Below are 24,428 nucleotides of genomic sequence, written 5' to 3'. Positions count from 1 at the left end.
ATCTGTTTTCTTCATTCCCCTCTGGTTCCTGTACTAATTTTTTGCTGTCAGGAAACTGGTTTCCCTGTTTTTTCTGTCTTCCTGTCATTGCCCTTGGTGTTGTTATTGTCCCTGTATTGTGTGCAATTAAGTATTTTCTAGCTTGTAATAATACTAATGGTGATATTTAGAATGGAAGGGTGAGAGGAGAGGAAAAACAAAGAAGTTAAAGAAAGAGAGAAAAGCAAATAAACAAAAACAAATAAACAAGTTTCAAACATATAAACAGGGAGAGAAAGTGTACTAATCAACAGTAAGCTGAACAGGCATTAGACAGAGAGAGGATTGAGAAAAAAAATTTTAAAAATAAAAGAAATAAGTAAATAAAAATAAAAAAAGATAAAAAAATTTCCAAGTTCAAATGCAATAAAGTTTCAGTCTTAATAATTTTGGTGTTAGACCCTCAGCCTCCAGTCCTGGAGATGGTGTCTCAGAAGTAGTTCTGTCTTTGTCTCATCAAAGGGGAAAAAAAACAAACCAAACAAAACAAAACAAAAAAACCACCACAAAGTGTCCCAAGTTCAAATGCAATACAGTTTCAGTAAGTTTTTCAGCATGCAGGTGTAGTTCGGTTGTTGTCTCATCAGAGGAAGAAAGAAAAAAAAGTCTGGAGACAGTTCTATGAATGGCTGTCTGAGGCTGTGGTTCACCTGCCCGATGCTGTCAGCCTGCTGTTGCTGGAGGTTTTATTTATGCCGATCTCAGGGCTGAGCTTAACACTCACCTAGCCCCTCAGGCTTTATTTACTTAGAGTTCTCCTGGGCACCATGCCACTGCTACAAGCTTTCCCCTTTCCAAGCACACTGGGGGAGGTGACACTGCACCCACTTTCTCAGGCCGGCATGTTTATTTACAGTTCACACGGGAAGTGGGCCCTCCCCCTCTCCTGTGGAGTTTTCCTCCCACCGCCACTTTTACACACTTTCCCGTTTCTGGTTGCTGGGCATGTGCCACTGCTCCTACCTTCTCCGGCCAGCGTGTTTATTTGCAGTTACATGAGGGATTGCCCCTCCCCTCTCTTCAGCACTCAGGGCACCCCACCCTCTTTGCTACATGTCTTTTTTGTTGTTATTGCTTTTTTTTTTTTCTTTTTTTTGGTGGTGCTGGGATTTGAACTCAGGGCCTTGTGCATGTCAGGCAGGCACTGTACCACTGAGCTATATCTCCAGCCCTGTTATTGCTTATTATTCAGGTTTTTTTTCTTTTTTCCCTGGGTGGGGGTCGGTCTCTCCAGGGGGCTATGCTGATCTGGCTCAGGGTTGTCTGTGGGAGTACTGAGTGCCTCTTAGCTCACCTTGTGGTCTGCTTCCCAAGTGGTTTGGGTGCTGGCGTCTGGCGGCAGCACGGGAACCCTCCTGGTTTGTCCATTCAAGGTGGAGTGGGAATGTTACATGCGGGCTGGGGGTGTGGAGGAGTCAAACTTTTGCCTCTTCTCAGTGGTTTTTCCTGTAAGGTGTATTTCCAGCGTCTCTCCAAGATTTTACTTTAGGAGGCACGCTTTCTGCTTCCTCCCTCTAGCTGTCATCTTGGAATCTCCAACAGTTCATTTCTTTGTGTTACTGAGAAGTCTTCCTCTGCCAGCTCCACTGGCCCGAACCTGCGGCTCTGCCGAGCCCCTCCTCTGGGACACTGAGGGTCGCGAGCAGTTGCAACGTCAGAAGTCCTCCCTGAGCTTTCTGAGCAACTGTGTAGCAGCACCAGTGTACCCAGAATTTTTTTTCTTTTCTTTAATCTGTGCTTTTGGTGTCATATCCAAGAAACTATTGCCAAATGTGGTATCATGAACCTTTTTTAAACGTTTTGTTCTAAGAGTTTTTTAGTTTTAGCTCTAATATTCAAGTCTGTTTTATGTCAATTTTCATATATGGTGTAAAGTGTTCAACTTTTGTTTTTTTGAGATCTGTTTCAGTATTGATTTTATATCCTACAATTTTGCTGAATTAATTTATTCTATCAGTTTTATGAACTGTAGGGTTTTTAGTTTTTTCTACACATAAGATCAAGTCATCTCTGAAGAGAGATCATTTTACTTCTTCCTTTCCAACTTTTGAGTGTCTCTTATTTCTTTTTCTGGCTACAATTTCCAGTACTATGTTAAACAGGAATAATAAATGCAAGCACCCTTGTGTTGTTCCCCGTCTTTTTTTTTTCATTTTTATTAGGATATATTCATTACACAGGGGTACAACGTCATAGGATATATGTCATTGTGACAATAGGCTTACATTGTACATTGGTTAGATTACCCCCTAGGTCCACATCTTAAAGGAAAAGCTTTCAGTCTTTTTCTCAGTATGATGTTAACTGTAGAGTTTTCATATATATCCTTTATTACATTGAAGTAGTTTTCTTCTATTCCTAGCTCGTGTGTTTTTAATCACAAAAGACATGAAATGATTGTGTGTTTCTTCCTTTGCTCTGTTAATGTATTTTACACAGACTGATTTTCTTAAGTCAGATTTTCCTTATTTTCTAGGACTAAATCCTTTTAACATACTCTTGAATTGGTTTGCTGGTACTTAGTTGAGTGTTTGTACCAATGATCGTAAGAAATACTGGTCTTTAGGTTTTCGGTTTTTGTCTTATATAATGTGTTTGTCTGGCTTTGATATCAGGTAATGGTAATGCACTTTTAGCCTTTTAAAAAGCACATTTGACCTCCCAAGAACTTTATGACCTTGGTGAGCTGTATTTGGACTCAGGTTTATTTGGTAAGATTCTATTTTCAAATCTAACTTGTTTCTGGCCAGCCTATATTTTTATATAACTGAGTAAGCAGTTAGTCATCCTCTGGAAGTTCGTTATGGGGCAGTTATATCTTGGATCTCATGGATGAGGTAAAATTACTGAAGAGAATCACTTTAAAGATTGGTAGGATACTGTGGGAAGGCTACATGGTTATCATAAGTCTAGTGTATTGCCTTTTAAATTAAGACATGGCCAACTTAAACTATAATGCCTAATTATTTCATTGTTAATGAAAAGGGACTAAAAGATTTAAATCTTTCAGTGAATTCAGTTTTTCCTATCTCTTACAAGCACATTTTGATCATCTGCTTCTGATCAAACAGACGTGTTAATCAGATATTTGTAACAAGGCGCATGACTCTTCTTTAAGACTCTTTAAGTTCAACTGGGGGATTGAACTTTGGGCTTCACAGTTGTTAGGCAGGCACTGTACTGCTTGAACCACTCCAGCAACCTTTTTGGCATTGGTTATTTTTGAGATAGTATCTTATGTTATGCTCTGGTAGGCCTGGAACATGATCCTCTTATTTGTGCTTTCCCATGTGGCTGGGATGATAGGCACATACTACATGCCCAGTCATTGGTTAAGATGGGGTTTTGTGAACTTTTTGCCCAGACTGGCCTTGAACTGCAGTCCTTCTGATCTCCATCTCCCAAAGAGGTAGGATTTTGGGTTTGAAGCACCAGGTAAAAATCCACTGCACCTGACTCCATTTTTAAGAATTACAAGAGGGAGGGGGTGGGGGCAGGGGGGAGAAATGAACCAAGCCTTGTATGCACATATGAATAATAAAAGAAAAATGAGAAAAAAAAAAAAAGAATTACAAGAAAATTAGAAGCCAAGTTTAGTTTTTTGGGTTTTGTTTTGTTCCCAGCATTAAGATTAAAGTTTAAGACTTAAAATTCTTATGTATTTAGCTTTTCAAAATCTCTCTTGATGCAAATTTCAGGGTTTTTTTTTATTCCTGACTTACAAGGATGTTTTATATACCATATTTGTTCTCTGTGCTAAATAATTCTTTAACTTATGCTACCTCAATCATGTTTGTCTTTATTCTCTTATCACTTGCTGTCATGGAAAGTATCAGCTCAGACTCTGAATTAGATAGTCCTCTATTAAGATAAAATGTGAGTATCATTTTCTGTATTTTTATATTGATTCCTACTTTTTTCAGAGCTCCTCTCAAGTATTTTCTGTTCTTGGATATAGTGACTATCTATCTGTTTCTTAGGTTTAGGTTTGGCTGTAAGAATAAAAATAACAGCTTAAACAGGTAGATATTTATTGTAAAGTCAGTATTAAGTAGTCAGGGACTGCCACTGTTGCCACTGGGTTCATTAAGAACCCAGTTCCTGTGCCAAGTTAGATTTATAGCAGCTTCAAGTTGTATTAAATAATATTTTGCTTTCTGTGATACTATTTATTCTTTAAACTTGTCACTTCTCTTTTTATAAAGTTTTTTAAGAATAAACTGGAGTGATATTTTTCACCAGATGAAAAAAAGGTAGCCCAGTTCCTTCTGAATTTTTTTGGCTATTCTCAACACAGGGTTTATTTATTTGTTTGTTCATTTGTTTTACAGCACTAGGGAAGGAACTTCGGGCATTGTACATAGTAGGCAGGCATTCTGCCACTTGAGCCATGTTCCCAGCCCTCAACACAAGGTTTCTAACTCTAACTCTCCCAAGATGAGTGCTTCTTGGTGATGAATTTAGATACCAGATCTAAATTCCAGCCAATAGGAAGGGGAAGAACAAACCCCTCAATTTCAGAGCCCTTCCTAGAAGTTAGATATGTTAGTGTTTCTTATTTCCCACTTAGTCATATAGCCACTCCTAGGATTTTCAAGGGGGCAGTTACAGCCTTTATTACAGGAGGCTGGGACTAAATGTCAAGAGTTTTGTTAGTGTAGAAAAGTACAAGACCAGCACGGGAAGACAAATCACAATTCTGACAATAACCATTCTTTGTCTTTGATTGCTTTGAACTATAACTCATTTCCTTTCATCAGATTTGTGAGTTTTAGGGCAGATGATTCTCTAGATAATTTTATTTTGCAAAGAAACCCCTTCTTTGAGTGAAGTCATTCCCAGAAGTATAAATAAAACATACGAATGCAGGGCTGCTTTGACTGATAGTAGGGCAGTTGGAGGAGAGACTTGCCTTTTTCTCTGCTTGCCACTGCCTTCCCTGCTCTGTCCCTCAGTCCCACCTGCCACTGACAGCTGTCTAAGGACTGTCGAAAAAACAGTTCTCAAATTCAGCATTTCCCTGTTTATTTTCCATTTTTAATTTTAAAAATGATAAATTATTGCCTCTGCTAATAAGTTTAAGATTGATAAAAATAAGGGTGTATTTGTAAGTTTTTAATTCTGGTTTTTATAAACTAACTTATCCTATTTCTTTCATTTAATGACAGCCTGGTAGATGAAGACTAGAAGCTAAAAAATACTTTCTCCTGAAAGGAAATTGAGGAGTTAGGTGTATAGGTCAGTGGTAGAGCTTATACTTGGCACAAGTGAGTCACCTGTGTTCAGTCTCCACTACAAAAGGGGGAGGAGGGGGGAAGAGCAAAAGAAAGAAAGGGGAATTAAAATGTCTATATCTATAATAAATTCAGAACCTTTCTTTGAGGGGCTACCCATGATGCTGATACCAGCATCAGTATGCTACTGGTATTCTACGCTTGAATAAAATTTATTGTTAATTTTTTCATTAGAATGAAAAGCCTTCCAAACAAAAGAAAAACCTTCTAGTATATATTACATATATGGTCTACGTATACATATATGTACAGTAATATGGTATTTGATCCATTCTGAAAAGTATATCTAACCCAAGTGTTATCTTATTATGTGTAAGTTTTAATTCTTCTAGCTAGGACTATGTCTACTCTTTTCTCATGGATTTAAAGTTCTAGCATCTTTCCCTCTGCTCTGACCCAAACAGTCTGTTTATCTCACGGCCAGGTAGACCAGAAACAGGAGCCAGAACACAGAAAATAAGTTTGCTACAAAATGAATCATGGATGGCTTTGAAGTTTTTTTTTTTTATCAAGTTAGCCAATTGAATAGTTCAAGGTAGTTTTTCAGCTCAATATGTAGATTTTTTCCCTCCCCAAAATAATTTTCTATAAAGGATGCCTTACTGTCTTTTTTTTTCCTTGTAGCCCCCCGCCATGAACATCCAAATTTATAGTCTTAGTTTGAACAGAATAATTCCACTTCTTAATATCACATCAGGATTAGCAATTCTCAAAATAGTAAAACAATGAACCATACAGGATCTTGAGTCACTTGCCTTAGTATCAATTTATACAAAGAGTGTATATATAAAAGTTTCAGAGCATTGAACTGAATTTACTCGAATGTACTTTAAAAAACCCTCATCTCATATCTCACTTACTTTAAATATTCCTGTTGTATGCTCATAAAAACAATGTAGCATATAGGAAAAATGTTTTATATGGTTTTGCTCTCTGACTCATTTTTGGAGTCAGAAACTTCACTTCTTTACTATCTGGCATATTTGGCTTCCGTGCAATTTTACATGAACTGAAAGAGTACACACAGCGACTTTTAAACACTTGGAAAAGCCAAGTGCCCGTGGCTCACACCTGTAATTCTAGTTATGCAGGAGGCAGAGATCAGGAGGACTGCAGTTCCAAGCCAACCTGAGCAAATAGTTCACGAGACCTTATTTCAAAAATACCCAACACCAAAAAGGGTTGGCGGAGTGGCTCATGTAATGAGTGCCTGCCTAGTAAGCGTGAGTCTCTGAGTTCAAACCCAGTGCCATTAAAAAAAAAACCTTGAAAAATTAATATTCATGATGGTCATGATGCAGATAAGCCCTGCATTATTAGTTTTTCTTACTTACATAGTTGACTGCATAGAGTAACAAGTAACATGTTTTTAAAAAACAGCTGTGAAATAGTGTTCCAAGGAGAATTTTGTTTAAATCTATAATCTCTTGCCATTGCAGTGAACTAATGCTATCAAACAGAAATATTAAGTGATTTGGTATCAACAACCTAGGTGTTTTTTAATCTTGACCTATAAGCCCATGTCCATGGTCAGATGTAAATATTTGAGAAATGGCTTACTGACTTTTTGCATCAATGTGGTATCTTATGTCTTAGGTCTATCATTTGGCAAGTGTACGCTTACGTGATTTATGTTTAAAACTGGATGTTTCAAATGAGTTACGAAGGAAGATATGGACGTGTTTTGAATTCACTTTAGTTCACTGCCCTGATTTAATGAAAGACAGGCATTTGGATCAACTCCTCCTTTGTGCCTTTTACATCATGGCAAAGGTAATGTAAAGGTTGAGGGAAGGTCTTGTTTCTCTTCTCACTGCCTTATTTTGAAGCACCTGATAAAATTCCTTAGTTTTCCTTTAGTGCTGCAAGCCAGCAGTACCCACCATTATTACATGACAGTTTTGAGCTACTATATTCTCTGGACTCTTCAGTGGTTTCATGATAATTGGCTTTCCCACTTCACATAAGAATACATTAATTATGCTGGGTGCTAGTGGCTCACATCTGTAATCTGAGCTACTCAGGAAGCAGAGATCAGGAGGCTCATGGTTTGAAGCCAGCCGGGCAAATAGTTCACAAGACCTTGTCATGAAAAAACCTTCACAAAAATAGGGCTGGTGGAGTGGCTCAAGGTGAAGGCCCTGAATTCAAGCCTCAGTATGGCCCAAAAGAAGGAAGAAAAAAAAAAAAAAAAGAATACATAAATTACGGGCTGGAGGTGTAACTCAAGTGTTAGAGAGCTTGCCTCGAAAGTATGAAGTTCTGAGTTCAAACCCCAGTACCACAAAAAAAAAAGTTGTAAAGAAGTTGGAAAACATAACACCATTTTCACACCTTCCCTGTGACATTTCAAATATACTTTAAAGTAAAATAATCACTACATTCTAGGTAAGTAACTAAGGTCCAAAACTGAAAGTAATTTGGCCAAAGATATACAATAAGTGGCAATCTACGATCTTTTCATAATGTATAGTGTATAACCACTTCTGTACCAATTTACTGTGCTGCCTCAGACATGCAATTTACTTTTAGTTGCTTCACCATGTTATAAGTCATAAAATAATATACCTTACTTGTTTTTTTTAAATTGTTATATATCTGAATAAAATGGTTTATAACTTCTGTCTTGACTATGTTGACCTGATTCTTAAACTTTTTGAGGCAAAGGACATGTTTTCAAACTCTTCTGACCCCCCCCACTCACACAATGCATCTTTGAAAATCTCTATACAAAATAAGACTTAATAAATGTTTTTAACTAATCACTTTTATTTTTCTGAAAGCTGTCAAGTAAGCTTTTCCATTACCATTATAGAGAACAGATTTAGGGCTAATGGCAGGGAAGCAAGGAAAGGAGTAATTTAAGTGAACTGTATGATAAGGAGTGTCTTTGGAGATCACTAATCTATTGCCTTTCTTTGAGCCACCACTGTGACTTCTGTCTATGCATTAGAAACCCTACAATCTGTCCTGAAATGTGGAAAAACCTAATCCTATAATAGCCACAAAGTTTTATTGTGAAATAACTACAAGACATTTTCTGTCCTTTGGCGGGTGGTTAATTTACTTTTAAATATGTACTTAAAAGTAATAAAATTGAAGACTGCAGGGGATTCAGTGGGTCTGAGTTTTCTTATATCATTCTATTTTTTTAATAAAGAAGTGCATTTTCAGTAGAGTTATGCCATAGCAATCTCAGTGCTTTTTTGATTAATGAAACTATTAACTGAATCCCCACTGGCCACAAAGACTGAACTTTAAAGGTAGTAAAAATCATAAATGTTAGTGGTTTTTAGTCATGGATTGGCCTGGGGTTAATGGTTTTCTGCAAGGCTGCTCTCAATGCCAACCTATAATTGAAGTTTTCATTCAGAGCCATTTTTCTTTCAAAAGCAGTTGATAAATGTAGTTTTTATTTTCCCTAGGTAACAAAAGAAGAAAGAACTTTTCAAGAAATAATGAAAAGTTATAGGAATCAGCCCCAAGCTAATAGTCACGTGAGTTACATTATTTTTCCATCATCCAAAAATAGATTTGTACTATAGCTCTGCTGACAAGTCATATAAAAGGTGTAAACTTCCTTTACAGTTTTATTATACTGTAGATTTTCTGGTTTAATGGATAGCATTACGCTCAAGAGATAGTTTCATTAAAAGACAGTTTCAGTAGAAGCCAGGAAATCTGGATGTTTTTGACTCATTCATATAATTGCAGATACTTCTTACAAGTTCTATTATTCCATTTCTTTATTTGTTGAAGGGAGAGAGCTAGTAAAAGAGATGAATCACGACATTGTTTAATTGTATAAAACTTGGTTTTCTGATGGTTAAATCCAGTGAAATTTAAGGATTTATTAACTACAGCTTCTTTTGTCATCTTAATCTTTGAATAGGTGTTAAGTATCTCTGATGATTTATTATAATAGCTGTGATAGGAATCTTGGAAAACCTTTCAGTCATAGAAATGTAAAAAATTAGCTTAGTATCCTAACATATAGCAAACATTTAATGAATGTTTGCTTTTTACACAGTTATTACTGGAGCTGAAAAACACAGGGAATTTACCTTAAGGCCTTGCCCACTCAAGAACCAGTTGCTCTGCTCTTAGGAAATATAATGACCTCTTGTCTGGCCCTGGAGGTATCAGAGAGAGTTAGGGCAGGTAGTCATACCTCCTAAGAGAGCCCCAAAATAGTTTCACTTTCCTTAAGCTCCAAAATACACCAGTAGTAAGCAATATAAAGTAATTAAAAAAACAAATATAGGCATTTGTTAAATCTTATGATAGAGTTCCTGGGCCACTTCAGGAAAAATCTCAAAAAAAAGTCTAGAGTAAGGTTATCCCTAGAGATCATTATGGTGAGGTCAGTATGGATCAAAAATGGGCCACACCTCTACTTTCTGAATAGCCTCTCAATACTGGTAGCTTATAGTTTGAAGGGGAATGGGTCATGCCCTTCCAGCTATCTGTAGGAAAGGGTTTAGGGGCTGAGAGGGAAAAAATTTTTCACGTAGCTATCAGAAAGAAGATGAGAATGGGCTAGGGACAGCCCAGTGAGATCAAATTATTCTTGTGTAAGGAATTAAAAGAAAGGAGGAATGAGTTTAGATCTTTAGATGTTTGGATAAAACCTGCTTAGCAGACTTTAGTTGCTACTTAATTCTTCTGTTTTATAAACTAAGATAGCACATTTTAGGTAGTAGCCTCTACCTCAGGATCCCCTTGCTTTGATATTTGGCATACTTACCAGAGTTAATACGATTTTATTGTTGATTATCATTGATCTGACACAGTTTTAGTCAGCTTGATATTTTGCTATTTTGATTTGTTTAACTTGTGCTTCTTTGTGACTTAACAATCTCTTAAACACCCCCTCCCCCTTTTTTGGCCTGTAGGTATATAGAAGTGTTCTATTGAAAAGAATTCCAAAAGAAGTTGTGGCATACAGTAATAATCTAAATGGTGACTGTGAAATGACAGATGGTGGTAAGCTATCCACCTTAACTTTCTATATGTAATATGCCTTTTATTACATCATATAATCAGACAGTGAGCATCAGGCAAAATAGGATCATGACGTAGGTGGTCTAGGCAGTGAATTTTTTTGTATGTGTGGTGTTGAGGATCAAACCTGGAGCCTTGTACATACTAGGCAGACATCCTACCACTGATCTACATCCCCAATCCTACACACGTTTTAAAAAGAAATAAGTTTGAGATAAGAATGGGGAACGTACTTTCCTCCACAGAGATAGCGCGTTGAAACTGTTTCTGGGCTGAGTAGTCTAAGAAGACACTAGTCCAGAAGACTCTGAGTCCTTGTGTTTGGGCAGATGGTGTTTCCAGAAGATCTTGGTCCTTGTGGTTCTATCATGGGAGAATCTAAGCAGAACATGTAGATGGAGTGAGATAGAAAAGTTTTTTTAAGGGAAAGGGAGTCACTGGTTCTGCCAGGTGAGGGAAGAGAAGAAAAAAGGGCTGGAGTCTTTTGGTAGGTCATTTTTTATATCACCTTGAACTTAGAGGTGGGGAGAGAATATGCCATCGCCTGGCTCCTCTGACTGTGGGCTAGAGGGAGGAGCTCTTGAGTCAGGAGGGAGAGCAGTCCCAGACTCTCCCCTAACCTAACCTGCCTCACTTGTGTCACCTGAACAGAGAACAGACAGAGACACAAATTCTAAAACAGTAGCAAAACTATGGTACAGAAAAAGAAAGGAAAAGCACTGCCTGAAAAGCAATGGGCCCCTACCTAATGGCAAGGAGGCCTTGACTAACAAAACTTTATTGAAAGAAAAGGGAAAAAAGAAGCATCTTAAGGGTGCACACAAGCATTGGTTTCTTTATTTAAGGTCAATTTATAAGTTGTAAGGCAGGAAAAATCTGGGCAGTTCTTAGAGAAGGGATAGGGTGACTGGCAGGTATGCTTAACATAGCCTTATCAAATAAGCATGAGCTTATGTTAATTTCTAATCCTTTAATTGTATGTATGAGATGTGACTAATATTCATGAGGTCCTAAATAAGAGGACTTGACCTGGGAGGTCAAATTGGGGGCAGGCCTTTTTTATTGTTTTAAGGCAGATCCAAAGATGCCCCTTCTGGACACTATCTTGCAATGGTATTTATGACCACCATGGTATTTACAACTTAGAGGGGATTTATTGCTCTAGAGATGGTTCAGGGCTGTGCTGGGGTGCCTGTTAGCTTTGTTAATGTTTAAGAGCAGAGAGTCCCTTATAAGTTACTTTCCCTGCCAGCTAACCTGTCTCAAAACCATTACAAATTGTCCTCTGTTAATTTTATTTTGGGAGATGTTTTGTAGTGGCTTATACATATTAATAAAACTCATAAAAGACATAGTAAAATTTAGAGATCTGAATGACAGGGAAAACAGGGTAGCTGTCAAGGATCCTCTTGAGATAATTAAGGAAATGTCCTGTTAGTAAGAAGTATATAGACAAAAGTGGAAAGTATGGCATATGAGAAGCATCCTTCCTTTTCAATCCATGAATGAGAAGAGGGAGATAACAAAAGAGACACTATATACTGAAGAGAGAAAGAGGAAGAGCATTGAGAATTGTGAAAGAAGTGACAAGACAGCTGAAAAGCATGGACAAACAGAAAGGCAACAAAGAAAAGTAAGAAAACAGTCCCAAGTTCAGTCCCCAGCTTCCTGAGACGAGAGGGGAAGGTGAAGATGCAATCACAAATTAAGCCAGAGGGCCTTGGTGCCAGACTAGCAATTCTAGCTCAAAAATAAGCCCACACTTCCCACAAGCCTTAAACCCAGTGCACAGATTTGGTGAGATAGTGACTGCTCCAGTGTGGAATGAGCTGTTGTGGCAGCTTTGAAACAACAAACAATCACAGCTCAGAGAGTGTTGAAACACCCTGCCACTCTGCCAGTGTCTCCATGGGAGACAGCCACCAAAGATGGTTTTAGAGAGAGTGAGGGACTCATGTAGCCCCACAGAGAAATTCAAGCAACAAGGAAGTCCAGCAGCAATGGTCACAGTGGTTAGAAGCCCCAGCCACCCAAATGAACAGTGAGTTCCATCACCTGAGGGTCATGGCAGAAACACAGCATGGACTCAGTGGCTGGTGTAGAACTCAGCTTCCAGGTACTGCTTCCTGGCTATATGTGTTGGCTGCCAGGTGAGTTTGAGAGCCAGGGGCCCAGATCTTCCAAATCATCTGATTTTCACAGCTTTTTTCCACCCTCAGAGAGGTGAATTATTGGGCAGGGTCTGAAAGCACTGAGACCTGCTGCCAGGAACCGCATCCTGGTGTTTGCTTCCTGGTGGAACTGAGAGCCCCAAATCAAAGCTTCCTCCCCCCAGATCACATGATTTCCACACCCCCTCCATCCCATCAGAGAGGTGAACTGTTGGGCAGAGTCTGAAAGCACTGAGAACAGGAGGCAGAGTGCTTCGGTCCCTCAGTTTTTCCCCCTGCCAAGGCAGAACTTAGTTTGTTCCCCCTCACTCTCCAATGCATTTGGGTGGACACTTTGGGAGAAGAGGTGCAATATAAAGGCATATTCAGTAAAGTAATTGTAGAAAATGTCTCAAATCTTGAGAAAGAGATGTTTCTGTACCTGGGTATAGGAGGCTTTCTTAGGACTGCAAACAGACAAAACCAAAAAAGAACCTCTCCAAGACTATTGTTGAAACATTATGCATAAAAAGCAAGGAAAAAATACTGAAAGCTGCATGAGAGAAGCACCAAGTCACACCTATAAAGACAGACCTGTCAGAAAAACAACAGAGGGCTGAAGGCATAGCTCAAGTGCTAGAGCATCTGCCTAGCAAGCTCAAGGTCCTGAGTTCAAACCCTAGTATCACCAATAAAACAACAACAAAAACAATAGCAGCAGCTAGAAACTTAAAACTAAAAACAAGGAGATCATGGAATGATGTATTTTAAACCCCTAAAGAAAATAACTGCCTAGCAAAGCTATCCTTCATAATTGAAGAAGAAATAAAAACCTTCCATGGTAAACGAAAACTTAAAGCAATTTATGTCCACTAAACCATCACTTCAGGAAGCTACTCAAAGGACTCTTAGACACAGAGAGGAACATAAACGCAATCATATTAACCTGGAAAAGAATAAAATTTCACTACACAAGTAGTTAAGCAAATGAGTTGGGAAAAATCAAACACTACAAAAACAAAATGGCAAGGATTACTGCATACCTCCCAGTAATAACTCTGAATGTTAATGGTCTCAGTTCTCAAATCAAAAGACACAGACTGGCAGATTGGAATGAAAAATAAGCTCTAACCATTTGGTTCGCTTAAAGTATAGCTCCTTACCTTATGTAAATATTAACAATTGGAATTGGAATGACATAGAAATATGGACGGTGGTCTCTGTCTTAAGAAATTTCTAATCCAAGGAGGACATTAAATAATTGTAATCGATCCATATGGTAAAATTAACCTATAATAGCTGTTACCAAGTATCTTAGTCCGTTTTTCTGTTGCTGTAATAGAATATCTGACACTGGGTAGTTAATGAAAACAATGAAATTTGTATCTTACAGTTCTGGAGACTTGGAAGTCCAAGGTCAGGGTCCACCTCTAATGAAGGCCTTATTGGTGGGGAGGATTCTGCAAAGTCCCGAGGCAGTGCTGGGCATCACATGGCAAGAGGGACATATACAAGAGACAGCTTTTATAATAGTCTTTCTCTTAAAATAATCCATTTGCCCATCAGTCAGTTCATTCATGAGGGCAGAGTCCTTGTGTCCTGATCACATTTTTTCTTCTTTTCTTCTTTTAGTATGGGAATTGAACCTAACGTAGAGACTACTGGGCTATACCTTCATCCTCCCTTATCACCTGGTCTTATCTCTTAAAACCTCACAGTGGGGTTTATATTTCACTATGAGTTTGGGTAGAGATATTGACACCAGCTAGTATGCTTTGAAACAGTATTCCCAGGATGGTAGTATAAGTGTTAGAAGAAAGATTATGTATAAAAAATTAGGAAACTATGGAATTAAGGTAAACATGTTTTTTTCAACTTAACATGACTAACATGCATTATGAATTTCCAATGTTATATGCAGCATTTCCTCAGTCTACTTAACCCCATAGATTCCCCACAGTCAAGATCCTTCAAAAATAACAAGAATAACTCTCCCAGCAGGCAGACTCTACCTGCACCCACCATGCTCCTTCTTGTATTTCCCTTCCCTTACTTTTAATAAACTCCCTTTACACCCACTTGTCCTGCCATGGATTCTTCCACATGGCACACAAAGAATTTGGAAGTCTTCTAATCACAGACTGAACCGGCGCCTTTAACATTTTTGACAAGCCAGCCAGGAGAAGTAAGACCCTTTGGAGAACCCATGGTGACAGCAAATGCTGCCACCATGATGAAGCCACCACATATCCAGCACCATCTTGCCACTCCCTAGTGTAAGAGACTGGTCCTTTGGAGAATGATAGGAAACTGGGGTACTCTGCTGCTTGTTGACACACAGATGTCTGGTGGAGGCCTTTTTAGGCAAGCCAGGCCTCAAGGACCTGCAACTGAGACTTCCAAGATAGAAGAGATAAGCCTTAAGGATCTTGGACTGATCTCACTCTCTCTCAAAGGGCAATCTTCCTCCTTCCCTTTCCCTCTCTCTCTCCACCAGCCAGCATAGGGAATTCTATTCAGGAGTCCTTGTGCAGGGTGAAGAGACTGACCCTTAGGAGAACAGTTCTCTCTCTTAAGGAAATAAAATCCTTTAGGACCCAAATCATGAGATTACTGGGCTATCAATCTCTCCAGACGAATGAGGTCTCCATGATTAACCCAGATCTGAGGAACCTTGACTATGCTGAACAACAATTCAAAACACCTTTTGTCCAAATGAATGCCAAGGGAAAGAAATAGGACAATTTCCCATTGTATGTAGTGTCTGCTGCACCTTGTCAGCTTGAAGCAGATACTTAGGATGGACCGCCCTCTCTTCAGCACCCCCCAAAAAAGAACTTTTTGGAATATTGTCTTAGGTGGAATTTGAGGCAGGCTAGAATTAGGGAAGTTTGGAACTCAGAAAAATATTACATTTCAGATTGACCACACTCTGGCTCAGGTACTGCCCTCACCTGGCCCAGGAACCGCCTATGCCCCTCCCCACTCATTGATTATTGGATGGGAATCGCCTGGTTCTGCCCTTTCCATGGGTTTTAAAAACCCTGGAAAGGCGAAGCATGCTGTCTTGGCCTCCAGATTCCACCTTGGGCCTGCTATGCTCCCCTTTGTATTTCCCTTCCCTAACTTTTAATAAACTCCCTTTACACACACACACACACACCCCAAAAAATAGCAAGAATAAAAAAGATATCCAGGGATGCAGTGTTACCAGGCTGAGTGGTCTAAGAAGACACTAGTCCAAAAAATTCCCAAGTTCTTGTGTTAACCTGAACAGAGAACTAGAAAGAGACACAAATCGCAAAACAGTGGCAAAACTTTACTGAAAGAAAAGAAACAGTAAGAGAAAAACACTAAGGGAAGCAGTAGGCTCTGCCAGCTGCACAGAAGCATTGATTTCTTTAAGCCCAATTTATAAATTGTAAAGCAGGAAAAATCTGTGCTGTTCTTAGGGAAGGGGCTAGGGTGGCTAGCAGGTTTACTTAACGTAGTCGGATCACATAACAAGGGGTATTCGCATATACTTATGCTGATTTTTGGCCTTTAATTGTATGAGATATGACCAATATTCATGAGGTCCTAAGTAAGAGGACTTGGCCTTTGAGGCCAAATTTGGGTTAGGTCTTTTTTACCAAGCAAGACAGACTCAAAAGGTGCCTCTTTTGAATGCTATCTTGCAAAGATATTTGATGACCCCAGGATATTTACAACTTAGAGGGGATTTATTGCGGTAGAGATGGCTCAGGGTCCGTGCTAGGGAATGCCTGCTTGTTCAAGAGAAGGGGGGTCCCATGGTGGGTTATTTTCCCTTTGCTAGCCTGCCTCAGCAGCACTTACCCAGCATACATAGGCCCTGGGTTCAATCCCTAGTACGATGGGAGGGCAGGCATTCATATTAGGACTGAGACAGATTGCTTGGGGTTTTGGCCCTTGACCCACGTTTGAGTTTTATAGTTTTCCTAAAGTAAAGGTGTGCTTCAGTACATTCTCAGTGTTTGCAAGCCAATGTGTTGTGAATGAGAACTTTTTCATATGCTGATTTTTTTTCTAATTGATAGTGGTTTTCTTAGCTCCTGTAAACGGATGATTCTTATATGTACAAGTTATAGTTTATAGTACACTTCCTCTAGACTGGGATGTAGCTCAATGGTCGAGCACTTGCCTAGCATGTGTGATGCTCTGGGTTTAATCCCAGCACCAAAAAAGAAAAGAAAAGAAAAAAAAGGCTGTAATACTCTACCTCAAATGACAGTGGAATCAGAAGCTATCCCAGAGTGATACTATGAATCAGAAAGCACCTCAGTGCAAGCTGTGATTTTACAACTGAGGGCATTAACTAAAAACTGAGCACTAGGGTGAGTCCCTAATGTACATGGGAAAATAAGGCTCTTAGAACATCTACAACTTGCCAAGTATTTACACAAAGATAAATGAAAACAATTTACCTTGCTTCTTCTTTAACCTATGAGGATATGCTTTTCCTTTTAATGTTTTCACCTTTTTCGAAGAGCAGGTAAGAATATCTGTGGGTTCTTGTGTAAGTGAGCTCAGGGCTTGCATTGCCACCACACTGTGAAGCTCAGCTCAGCTTAACAAGGGCTGGCATCTTGTCAGGGTCACAGGGGCAGTGAGCTCAAGAGCTGTGATGTGTGAGCATGCTTGCTGAAAAGTAGCTAGGGAAAAGCACGACTGTCAGTTCACATGTTTGTATTTCTCTAGATTCTAATTTGAATGCAGGTGGATTCTAATTTTTAATGCAGGTGGATTTCTGAGCTAGCTCTGAAAATACTAACTGCTTTTCATAAAGATTTGTGTTTTTTTATATTATAGAGATGCTGTAATTCAGATCACCAATTTATATATATTAAAGTACACCTAACACAATACTGAATTCTTTTTAACAGAGTTGGAAGAGGCCACAAAAATACCTGAGAGTTCCAGTAGACCAATGAAGGAGGAAAGAGGTGATCTAATCAAATTTTACAATACAATATATGTAGGAAGAGTGAAGTCATTTGCGTTGAAATATGACTTGTCAAATCAAGACCATCTGGTATGTTTTTAAGTTTTACTACTTTAATAACAGTACTCATCATTGGATTACTTTGTATTTTGCTCGATAAATATTTCAGAGTGTAAAGCCTCACTGATTCTTTATGTAGGAAATTATATACTAACAATTAATCAATGTGTGACTCGTAATTTAATCAGAGCGACTAAGGCTATATGATACAACCAAGACCAAAAGAAATTGTGGGAATTTTATCTAGACTGTGTTTTTTAAAATTCACTAGAAATTCTGTGTGCAGGTGGGCAGTGACTAGATGGGTACTTGGAAGTATTAAGACAATTAATTTGGGTATTTTTTTCTGTTGTGCTTTGTTTCCCTTGTTATATTGTGGGGTAAGTGTGTTTCTTAAGGTAAAAAAAAGCTGGGCATAGGTGGCTCATACTTGTAATTCTAGGTACTCAGGAAGTAGAGATCAAGAGGATCAAGGTTCAAAGCCAGCTTCAGGCAAATAGTGAGACCCTACCTCAATAAAGCCCATACAAAAAAGGGTTGGCAGAGTGACTTGAATGGTAAGAAAGAGCACCTGCCTAGCAAGCCTGGGTTCCTGAGTTCAAACCCCAGAGCTGCAAAAAAAGATGAGAAAAAAAGAAATAAGTAGGCCTGAACCATTAACAGAGATAATACTAAGAAATTTTTATGCAGACCTTAGTTTTGGCAGTAACAGCAGGCCTGAGACAGTGTTACCAGAGTAAGCTTAGATTGGTTCCAAGGAGATCCAATTTTACTACAAAATGAGGGCCCTAAGCTGTGTATAGTGGCTCATATCTGTAATCCCAGAATCAGTAGGATCCTAAATTAGAAGCCAGCCTGGCCTACATAGTGACACCCTGTCTCAAGGGGGAAAAAAAAAAAGCCTAATAAAAGTTGGAGCCAGCCAGCCAGAAGCCGTGTGTGTATATCTGTGTGTGTCTATGTTTCTGTGCTTGCCTCGTTTAAGGAATGTGGTCTGTAGGTAGCTCAGAGACCCCATCATCCTACCCCATTAGTTCAGCCTCCCCTGTCATATGCTATCCTATGAATATCCTTACCTTCAGTTAATCGAAACCTAGTTTTTTAACTTCAAATGAAGATGATTAATGACATATTAAAAAGCCATGTCCATTTCTTCTATATATTGTAGAGAATATTAAAGGAAAATTAAATCCCAGTTCAACTATTTCTAAATCTTTTGTATTTTTATATGAAGTCTTTCCCATTTCATTTAACAGATTTATTCCATGGTGGGTCATCCTTCTGGCTCCCAGAATTCTCTGACTTTCTTTGCTACTGTCTTGGTTACGGTGTATGTTTGTGTGTAGAGATTCTTATTGCAAGTGTTAGAACATTAATTACTCTTTGTCCCTATTTTCTTTGTTTTTGTTTTGGTGCTAGGGATTGAACCTAAGGCCTCTTGCAAGATAAAAGCTCTACAACTGAACTACACTCCCAACCCTGTCCCTACTTTCTAAGCATGAACATAAGATTCCCAATGTTCCTGGCTATCATGCCTGCTGACTTGCCCAGATGTATATTTGTGTTTATTTCTTTTTGTCTTTTTGAAACAGGGTCTCACTGTGTAGCCCAGGCTGTCCTCAAACTAGAGATCTTCTTGCCTCAGCTCCCAAGTGCCAGGATTACAGGTGTGCACTGCCATGCCTGACTTGCTTAGAATTCTTAACACTAGTTACAGAATTCCCTAAAAGAACCAAGATAATAAACTCTAGCTTATCTGTTAATAATTGTTGAAAATGGCAATAGGTTATTTCTTTGCTTTATTCAACCATAAAGAAGCACTTACAATGTAACTGCTCCTAACCAGGAGATGCTATAGGTATAAAAATATCGTGCAATTCAAAAGAGAAAGACAGCTTTTTTCTTAAGGGTCCTGTTTTTGGGTTATTTTAGATGGATGCTCCACCACTTTCTCCTTTTCCACACATTAAGCAGCAGCCAGGCTCACCACGCCGCATCTCCCAGCAGCACGCCATTTATGTTTCCCCGCACAAGAATGGATCCAGCCTCACACCAAGGAGTGCTCTGCTGTACAGGTTCAATGGCAGCCCTTCTAAGGTAAGGTACAGAGAAACTTTACTCCAAAACAACTCAGGAACATATGTGCTCAAAGTTGGATTTTGAATTGAGACTTTCAAGTAACTTTAAAAAAAAAAAATTAGATTTCAGATTACCAATTAGTAGTCATTAATCTTTTTTTTTTGTAAAATTACTATTAATAGAATATGAACTGTTAACTATGGCATGTTACCTGTGATAGACGGTAGTATATTAAGACCAAAAGTGATGACTCATACCTTTAATCCCAGCTATGTAGGAAGCAGAGATTGGGAGGATCACAGCTCAAGACCAGCCCAAAAAAAAGTTAGGCCCCATCTCATCCAGTAAGTCACACCTGTGGTCCCAGGGAAGCCATAGGTGAGAAGGTCACCATCCAGGCCAGCCCCGGACAAAAACACAAGATCCTATCTAAACACCAGAAACAAAAAGGCTAGAGGTGTGGCTTAAGTGGCAGAGCATCTGCCTATCAAGTACAAGAGTCTGAATTCAAACCTGTACCGCCAAAAAAATTTTTTTAAAGAGCAATATATTAAGTTGGGCATGGTGGCATACCTCTATAGTCCCAACACTGGGAGGCTGTGGCTGGGTTTGTTTTTTTTTTGGGAAAATCTTGCGTTTAAGGCAAGTGTGGGCTACATAGCAAGACCCCCAACTTAAAAAAATAATAAGTAGTAATATCAGTATATTCAGGGGCAGAGGATAAAGCTCAGTGGTAGAGTGCTTGCCTAGCATGCTCAAAGCCCTGGATTCAATCCCCAGACCCACAGAAAAGAAAAATAAAAAAGAGCATTGTATTCAGTTGAGATAGTTTAAGCCATTGCTGTTGATGTGATATTTGGGAGATTCTTCTTAGGAGTCCAGTGTGTCTCCCAGTTCAAGCATGATCTTGAGAAGGGACCAATAAGGCAATACCTACAAGAGGTCAGACTTGGTTAAGTTTTGTTTGTTTGAGTCAAAGTCTCACTATGTTGTCCATGCTGGCCTCCAAATCCTGGGCTTAAGTCATCCTCCTGCCTCAGTCTCCCAAGAAGCTGGGACTATTAAGTGCATACTCAGCTTTGGAATGTTAAGTTTAAAGAAAGGCCTTGGAAGTTCAAGTACAATAGATGGATGTAATGTGGATAACTGAAAAGTCTGAAAACAGAGGCCTCCTCTTAGGTACCCTCTGTGGAGACACTAGCTCCATCTTTATTCTTGTACAATAATGGAGATCCGACAAGGACATAATTTTTCAGATTTTTTTTTGACTCTCAAGCAGTAGTTAAATCTCCAGAAGCCAGAATCAACAACTGGATGAAATTGTCAGTTCAAATGTAATAGCAGCTCCTTAATTCTTTAGTTTTCTATTTAGTTTCTCAGATACCTATTGAGCTCTTACTATACTTGGCAAAAAACATTAACTAAGATAGACTTTCATTTCCTCCTCAAAGAAATTGATTACCTGTAAGGATGTTAGAAGAGATTCTTGCATCAAAGATGCAAGGAATCCCCAAACAATGTATACGCATGTAAGTAATGTAAAAATGATCAAATAAAATTTTAAAAAAGATGCAAGGGATCATATTGGACTTGCTAGCTTCTTAGGCAATGATTCTGAAACCACGAGTCAGAATCAGCTGAGGAGCTTGTTGAACACAGATATCTGTCCCACAGATCTGCTGAATCACAAAGCACAAGCACGCAGGTCTGGGACTCCAATCCTTACAAACTCGCTAGATGACTGTGATGCACAGCTTTCAGGAACCAGTTCTCCAAGCCCTGCTGTGATCCATGAGCCAGCAGCATCAGCATCACATGTGAACTTGTTAGAATCACTGGCCCTACACCAGCCCACTAAACCTGAATCTGCATCTGAACAAGATACCAGATGACTAGCAAGTGTGTTAAGGTTTGAAAAGCATTACTCTGAGGAACAGGATCTCAGACTTCAGGGGCCATTCAAATCACCAGGAGTGCCTCCTAAAAAACATGGATTGTTGGGTCCTGCCTCAGAATGTCTGAGTCAGAAAGTGGACAGAGAAGCTTGAGAATTTGTATTTCTAATATTAGCTCCTAAATGCTTCTGCTGTTTCTGGTCTAGGGACTACAAGAACAATAGCTATAAGGTATGTCCATCTTTTAGAACAACCCAAAAAGGCTAGTTTTAGCCACCCTTGATAGGCTGGTTTGTACCCCAGGTTTTAGATTTGGGTAGAAGATAGCAGAAAAAGCAGTTCTTTGCTATTCTCTTTTTTCCTATTGCTATTTCCCTTTATCCACTTTAGTCACACACATCCTCTCTTTTTGCAGAGTTTGAAAGATATCAACAACATGATACGGCAAGGTGAACAGAGAACCAAGAAGCGTGTAATAGCCATGAGTGGAGATGCAGAGTCACCTGCCAAACGCCTCTGCCAAGAAAACGATGACGTTTTACTTAAACGACTGCAGGATGTTGTCAGTGAGAGAGCAAATCACTAATGTTTTCCTGTTTCTGACAAAAGCACTTTCAAGTTCTGCAGAAAGTTGGGGTTCAGTCTTTCAAACCTTTCTGCCCTGTAGATGATGAGTATCACTGGGTTATACAAAAAATTGCACCAAAATTAAGCGCTTTTTTTTTCTACATTTATCCAAACGTAGTTGATGAAAAAATGTTTTGAGTTAGATTGGAAAGGAATTTTTAAGTGCCTTTATAAATATTAATAGTCATAGGATTTCTTTTGCTCCTTGGGTTAGTTTTTAAGATGAATTAAGGAAAAAGCTCATAATTTTTTTAGTACTCTTTTAAAAATAATAATCCTTCTGTGCTTTGTAAATTACCTCTTTTTGATAATTATGCTTTGAGATTTTTTCATTTTCAATTCACTGTTGTTGGTAGGGGTTGGTTCCCACAGTACACGGATGGAGGTGATGCAGCAGCCTGTCTCTGTCCCATTGTGGTGAGTGCACATGAAATAGAACCCACTCTGAGTCATCTGGATCCCACATCCTCTTCCTCCTTTACCTGTTGTGCATGAACAGCTTTCTAACTGAGTCTCTGGTCTGCACACATTCCTTACTTTCCACTCCTGACCCTCCTAACCTGGTATTAAACCCAATGAAAGAGGGACATTTCCTCCTTTTTTAAAATGACTGTCATTTTGTTTTTCATGACATGAACTTAATTCTACATGATTGTATTAAGTCATATAAATCTCAAAATAGGAAGCTGCTTCTCAAGCTATGAGAATAAAATTCAGATAACGTTATTAGAAGCTAACATGTTTAGTAAGGTAGCATCATGATCATGTGTGATACTGTTTTGGGGGCCATGATAAGGTTATTCATTCTTGTTGTCTAAAGATACTTGAAACCTTTTTCAAAACCACAGTAAACTCACTTCATGACTTACAATTTTAATGTATATCAGTAACAGCTGCTTATTTCTTTCCCTGCTTTGTCCCAAGTATTATTAATGTGTCATGAGTTTCCTATTGGAGTTTGACCCCTGGTTCCCTAAAGATGTTTTCCAGCACTAGGGATGCAGCTTTCCAAAGAATCCACTCAATATTCACTTTTTCTAGTGTTAACAGAATCTGGAAGGACATGGATAAGCCATTCTTAATTAATTTTGATACAATATATCAAATGTATATATTTTCAACTGCAAACCTTATTTTTAAATGTATCATGTTGGGGTTAGGGGTGTGATAGGCTGCTTATGTAACATTTGTGAGGCCCTGGGTTTGATCCACATCCAGCTGCAGAAAGAAAAACTTTTCTAATTTACCTTAGCTAATTTGAAATAGTCTGAGATTTGGCTGTCCATTAGTGATTCGTATTTTCAGTAATTTTGTGTTTAAAACATAAGAATAAAAGGCATTTTGGTCACATTTTACTTTTGTGAAAATTACATGCTCATTTTTTGTGTAGTATCTACACATGTTATAAGCCAAATAACAATGTCTGTCTTTCATCCTTGTACATATTTTTATGTAGCTATAACTATTATGTTATTTTCATTATTAGTGTGCAAAATATAAATGAGTACTTGTACATCAATTATGTAAGAAACTATGGACTTGTTTTTAGGACTTGGTATCAATGTACATAAAATGGCTAATAAAAATTCAAATTTTTAAGATTATTGAAAAAATTATTCTTGTGCTTTTTTCTATATGACTAGAAAGAAATGTGTAGCCATCTAAAATCTGTCTTTTTAAAATATCTACTTCATATCTTTAAAATTCCTTGGTACTGCTTAAAAGTTTATGTTCCTGGTGGTTTCCCAGGGTCTACGGGAATAAAGGACACAGGATTTTCTTTTGGGGTGATGGGAATATTAGAATATTTTGGGACAATAGATAGATAATTGTCAATTTATTACATGCCACTGAATTTTACACTTAAAATTGTTAATTTTATATTATGTGAAATTTCAACTTGATGTTTTTCTTTTTTCTTTCTTTTTTTTTTTTTTGTCACTACTGGAGTTTAAACTCAGTATCTTGAACTTGCTAGGCAAGTTCTATCACTTGAGCTACACCCCCAGCCCTTCACTTCAATTTTTAAAAATATACATACAAAAAACCTGATTATTTCAAAGCCTTGGAATGAATATGTGGACTAAATTATACTGAATTAAGAAAAAGGCTCATTTCTCTTTTACAAGTACTTTTAGACATGCTTCTCTTTTTTAGTTTGCTTGATTTTTGGTTTTGCTTTGGCAGTATTGGGGCTTGCCAGCTGTGTTTTCATGTGTGTGTGTTATTGGGGATCAAACCTAGGGCCTTGTACATACTAGTCAACACTCTACCACTGAGCTACATCCCTAGCCCTTGGTTTTTGTTTTTGGCTCTC

General features: G+C 38.5%; 1 protein-coding gene across 3 annotated transcripts in view; it reads left to right on the top strand.

The window, feature by feature from the left end:
* Rbl1 (RB transcriptional corepressor like 1) overlaps positions 1 to 23,714 on the top strand; it is a 64,441-nt gene extending 40,727 nt beyond the window's left edge. Inside the window, exons 17-22 of one of the 3 annotated variants that reach the window (XM_074074719.1) lie at positions 6,930 to 7,106; positions 8,759 to 8,830; positions 10,229 to 10,319; positions 17,392 to 17,540; positions 19,443 to 19,607; positions 21,900 to 23,714. In XM_074074719.1, coding sequence (XP_073930820.1) covers positions 6,930 to 7,106; positions 8,759 to 8,830; positions 10,229 to 10,319; positions 17,392 to 17,540; positions 19,443 to 19,607; positions 21,900 to 22,070 — 825 coding nt within the window. In that variant the 3' untranslated portion in view covers positions 22,071 to 23,714. Of the gene's footprint in view, positions 1 to 3,869; positions 3,903 to 6,929; positions 7,107 to 8,758; positions 8,831 to 10,228; positions 10,320 to 17,391; positions 17,541 to 19,442; positions 19,608 to 21,899 lie in introns of those variants that run through there. The other 2 variants (XM_074074720.1, XM_074074722.1) reach the window with 2 other exon arrangements.
* Positions 23,715 to 24,428: the final 714 nt, after the last annotated feature.

This window comes from Castor canadensis, chromosome 5 (genome assembly GCF_047511655.1).
Source record: "Castor canadensis chromosome 5, mCasCan1.hap1v2, whole genome shotgun sequence".
In the NCBI taxonomy this organism is placed as follows: domain Eukaryota; kingdom Metazoa; phylum Chordata; class Mammalia; order Rodentia; family Castoridae; genus Castor; species Castor canadensis.
This window is presented reverse-complemented; position numbering and strand designations above follow the sequence as displayed.